The sequence below is a fragment of the Etheostoma cragini genome, chromosome 15, assembly GCF_013103735.1.
Source record: "Etheostoma cragini isolate CJK2018 chromosome 15, CSU_Ecrag_1.0, whole genome shotgun sequence".
Taxonomy (NCBI): domain Eukaryota; kingdom Metazoa; phylum Chordata; class Actinopteri; order Perciformes; family Percidae; genus Etheostoma; species Etheostoma cragini.
Window position 1 is genome coordinate 23660125 of NC_048421.1, and position 4855 is coordinate 23664979.

The 4855-nt window shown below is 42.2% G+C and overlaps 1 protein-coding gene across 1 annotated transcript in view; it reads left to right on the plus strand.

Annotated features, from left to right (window-relative positions):
- The first annotated feature begins 270 nt into the window (after positions 1-270).
- The window catches only part of zgc:86896 (uncharacterized protein LOC415190 homolog), a 7260-nt gene continuing 2675 nt past the window's right edge, over positions 271-4855 (plus strand). The window contains exons 1-5 of the mRNA XM_034894496.1: positions 271-360; positions 939-1050; positions 2940-3044; positions 3235-3457; positions 3780-3887. Of these exons, the coding sequence (XP_034750387.1) occupies positions 987-1050; positions 2940-3044; positions 3235-3457; positions 3780-3887 (500 nt within the window). The 5' untranslated portion in view covers positions 271-360; positions 939-986. The remainder of the gene's footprint in view (positions 361-938; positions 1051-2939; positions 3045-3234; positions 3458-3779; positions 3888-4855) is intronic.

Here is a 4855-nt window from a genome sequence, read left to right on the forward strand (position 1 = left end):
TAAAAGTTTGGATTTTCCTTTTAATTAATTTTTTAATTAAAGGCATAAAGATCAATTTCCAAAAGATGATTTTTATTCCTCTTTTTAATCAACTTTAGCCTGGGGGTGAGAACTTATTCTAGCCACTGTAAACTGGACATTGGTGTTTGGTGGCATTATAAACTTGCTCCAGACAAGATGCTTGCTCAACAGCTATTAAGAGACACACCCACCTTTCTTCCACTCCCATGAGTCTTCACTTCCTTCCCCCAGTCAGACTGCATAGCTCCATTCGTGTTGACTGCCCAGAGTCCACGAACACAACCCCGCACCTCCAACTACCAACAACAAATCCACCTGACCACACACACACAGCAACAGGTAAGTCAGGACTTGGTTTTTATCCCATCTAGTCCCGGTTTTGACCACTTGTAAAACTGTGTCAGTTTGATAAGGCTAGGCAAAGACAAATGCAACAACAAAAGAAACTACGTACTTCTACTGTGTGTACCAGTCTTAGGTAGTATCTTCTCGGGCTCAAAACCTTTCAAACTGTGACATCTCTATTCAAAAAAAGCAAGGTTTGTTTCTTCCACTCAGGATCAGGTTATTGTTAGAGGGAAGAGAAAAATACAGACGTAATAATTAAATTGTTTGCACAGTGTGCACCACACCTGATAAAGGTGTACTCTTATCTCACAGGCAGTACTCGCCAACTTACAGTGAATTAAAGAGAGAGTAGAGTAAGTTTGTCCACATAGTGGATGTACTTGCTTTCTTAGGACCTAAATTCCAAGTATACTTCATAACCAATCTGGCGTTAAGATGAAACTCTCACACCAAGAACTTTATAATCCACCGCTCATGTAAATTTCTCAAGCCAAATACAAGAAACCAGCTCTGCAAGTGTCCTTATAACATGTCTCCCTGTCCTTCCTGATCTGATCCTGGACCTGCAGCCCTCACAGCAGCCACATTCCAGCAGCTTCTCCTGCCTCTGTTCGGACATGTCGCTCTACAGTTTTGGCCTGGAGCCGATCTCCTGCCACACCTGGAACAAAGACAGGACCCGTAAGTGAAGCAGCGAACAGAGAGTAGCTCAAACGTGTGTAGATGTGCAGTGTTCTTTCTCTATCATTTATGGGATCAATAAAGGGTGGGACCACTTCTCCATGGTCTCCCTTCTCTTATTGCATTAATGTTGCCTGGAGAACCACTGGGATCTGATTATCAATGCAGGAAATGGACTCAAAGAGCTTTACAGCATGGATCTGACTGTTGTGAATGTCCACTGCTGTCTCTGCATACAGCATTCCAGTTATTGTTAAATGCTGCAGTGCAGTGGGTTTGTTCTACATTTTAATAGGAATGGCCCCAGGGTTTTGAAACTCCAGTGTGATAACAAAAGCAATTTTATTTTTAGTGTCAATCAGTTAGTTAGTTAGTTAGGGGACTTTGGTCCATGACAAGGTGTCTCAGGAGCTAAGTTCCCATCCACTTGTCAATCGAGTTATCTGAAGTTCGGTTAAAAAACTCATATAAATAAATCTGGTGAAAGTGTGTTTCCATGCAACCGGTATAAAGCCAATAAAAACCTGTGGGGATGACATCACACGCCGTTTTAGGGTTAAATTGGTACATGGAATTGATTTGAGACATTTGAAGGTGTTTCCATTCATTTTCACTGAATCACAACATTCACTTCATTTGGATTGACACTTATTTGTGGAATACATGGTAAATACATTTCATTTATAGGACATTATATCAAATTTTGAAATGAGACTTGCTTACTTACTAATATTAGAGGAACCTGTGTTGATGGATAATCAGACATGTATCTCAACGTTAAGTCAGGTTTGAAAGCCGTTTCAGTTTTTTCAAATGAATACCCAAAATTCAATGAAAGAAGGGATTAAGTATTTGTAATTGTACTTAACATTTTGGGTAATTTGGTTAAAAAGAAACCCATATCTCTAGTTTTGAGAACCCGAGGACAGTACAAGGGTTAAATATAAGTACAGCCAAGGTTGATAGGAAGCGTAGTTTTGTAGTTGTTTAGTCATGAACCAAATTAGAGGATGAAGATGGAAAGTCAGAGGATCACCGAAGTTCTTCCTCCGGGGACAATAAATACCTCAGCCAAGATTTCTTGGTTGTTGAGATATTTCAGTCGGGGGGGGGGGACCAACCAGTCCATTGCAAACTACACTGTTAGTCTAAATCTGTAATGGGGGCTCACGGTCCTCATACTGAGGATCTGGGTGACCCCTGAGTTTCCTCTTTGGACAAACTTTCCATGTGTACACAATACATATCAACATCTAATGTGCAGTACTTGCAGTACTGCTAATTTTGCGTCTATTCCTTTTCCAGTTTTAGCTGTTTGAATGGTCCCAACTGATCTCTAATATGCAGGTATTGATCTCCCAGATGGAGAATGAACTTAAACTGGATGAGCCACAGGTCTTTCTTCTATCGCCACCTGCAGACCACATGTCTAATTACACACAACGCCGCATCAAGTGAAACCGAGGATCTGTTAGACCTCTTCACATGATCTTTCCACCAATAACTTTGCAAACATAATAACTAATGGCGAGATTGCCATGGCATTTTTCTTTACATTATTATTACATTATGTGACCCTGCGCCAGAACCTGATCGCCACCTGATTTCCCATTCAAACTCATCATTAATAATCTACATACATACCTGGACACAAACTGCTTCATTTATTTTTGTTTCATTTATGTTCAATTTCTTTTCATAGCTGAAAGTTTGTAATTGTTATTTTCTATATTTTTTATACCTCCTTCTCTATTCAAATGTCTTGTGAAGGAAATTCAATTTCCTTGCAGGAGTCATCCTAAAAGAAGTCTATCAGATGAAGATATAGGAGGATATTAATTACTTTTGGATGCAATGCATAACATTTATGCACGCGTATTTCTTTACAGAGATCGCAGTGAGTCCTAACAACAACGTGGTGATCATCTATGAAAAGAATGGCAAAGAATGGGTTAAGATCCATGAGCTGACTGAGCACAGTGGACGAATCACAGGTACTGTAATATAATATGTACTTATATCAGCCAATGACAGTTCATTAGCAGTAAATTGCTGTATGAAGTGTTTTTGACATCTCAAGGAAAATATACGATTTGAAATCAAGGGGAAAACATGTTTCCTAGAAAGCATTGCATCGTTCATCCATCCTTTGACTCTAACTGAGCTTCATGATTGTGTCCACAGGCATTGACTGGGCCCCGGAGTCCAACCGCATTGTAACATGTGCCTCCGACCGCAACGCCTACGTGTGGACTCTGAAGGACGGCGTCTGGAAGCCCACCCTGGTCCTGGTGCGCATCAACCGGGCCGCCACCTGTGTGAAGTGGTCCCCACTGGAGAACAAGTTCGCCCTGGGCAGCGGAGCTCGCCTCATCTCCGTCTGCTACTTTGAGAAGGAGAACGACTGGTGAGCAACACGTGATCGAATCCTTCCTGAATGGCTCATAATAATTAACTTGATATTGGTTTTAAAGGCTGAGATAACTGAGACTCAATAGTGTCACATAAGAATGGTGATGTCGACAGACATGGAGAGTAAAAAGTCAAACAACTACGGTAACATGCACCAACCATTCCACCTACTTGGTCCGTAGGGACTGTAGAGACATCACCTCCATTTGTGCATGTATAGGTCCAGTTTGTGCATGTGTGTCTATGTGTAGTGGGAAAATATAATATCCCCTTGGGGATTTAAAGTATATCTTCTTTTTCTTCTCCTTCCCTTTCAGGTGGCTGAGCAAGCACATCAAGAAACCCATTTGCTCCACAGTCCTGAGTCTGGATTGGCATCCAAACAACATCCTACTGGCGGCTGGGTCCGCAGACTTCCACTGCAGGTGACCCAACTGCCAAAACTGCAGAAGCAGACTTGTGTCATTCAATTTAATTCATTTCTTTGTAAATAGCGCCAAATCACAACAACAGTTATCTCATTGCGCGTTCCATAAAGAGCAGGTCTAGACCGGACTCTGATGTTATTTACAGAAACCCAACAGTTCCAACCAAGAGCAAGCGCTAGGCCACAGAGGCAAGGAAAAACTTTCTTTAAGAGGCAGAAACCTGGAGCAGAACCATGGCTCAGGGTGGGGGGGCATCTGCCTCAACCGGGTTGGGGGTGAGAGAAAGAGACTTACAGAGAGAGACAGAGAGTTACATGGATAATTGCAGCAGCTCCAGAGCCAGAAATACCTTCAGGAAGCGATAGAAGGAGAGAGGAGAGGGGCGAGAGAGCACAAAACTCCGGGAAAGGGAAGAAGTTGAGTTAGTAACATGCACTGTCCTAGTTCTACAAACACATCCCTGAAGAACCACACTTGTATCCTTAGCTCTGAGTAGCCTACCGGATTAAGCACGCCAATCATGTTTATTAAAAATGCTTTCACTGAACCCCACTGTTGTGCCCTGGGCGACATGTTCCTTCCTTGACATGAACAAACCCACTGGAGTTTAATTTGAATGAATCCTACACACAACATCCCGTCACCAAAGCACCAAATAGGGTTTAATCTGCAACAGAGCAAATTGCACTTTTTCCTCCTGTTTAGTAACGTTTGGCTAACTAGCGTGTCCAGTTTCATAGGAAATTACTGTGAAAGTCCTTTCTTATTTTATGAAACGATATATATTTAGGAACCAATGTGCTGGGGGAACCAACGATGTGGATTGAGTGTGTTTTTGTGTGATTTGGTGGCTGGTCCTTTGGAGTAGAATTGGCAACTTGCTCTTTGTTGAGGAGATTAAAATAGAGGCGTTAGGCGTGATGCCCCCCCCCACCCCCCACCCCCCCACCCACATGTACAAGTGA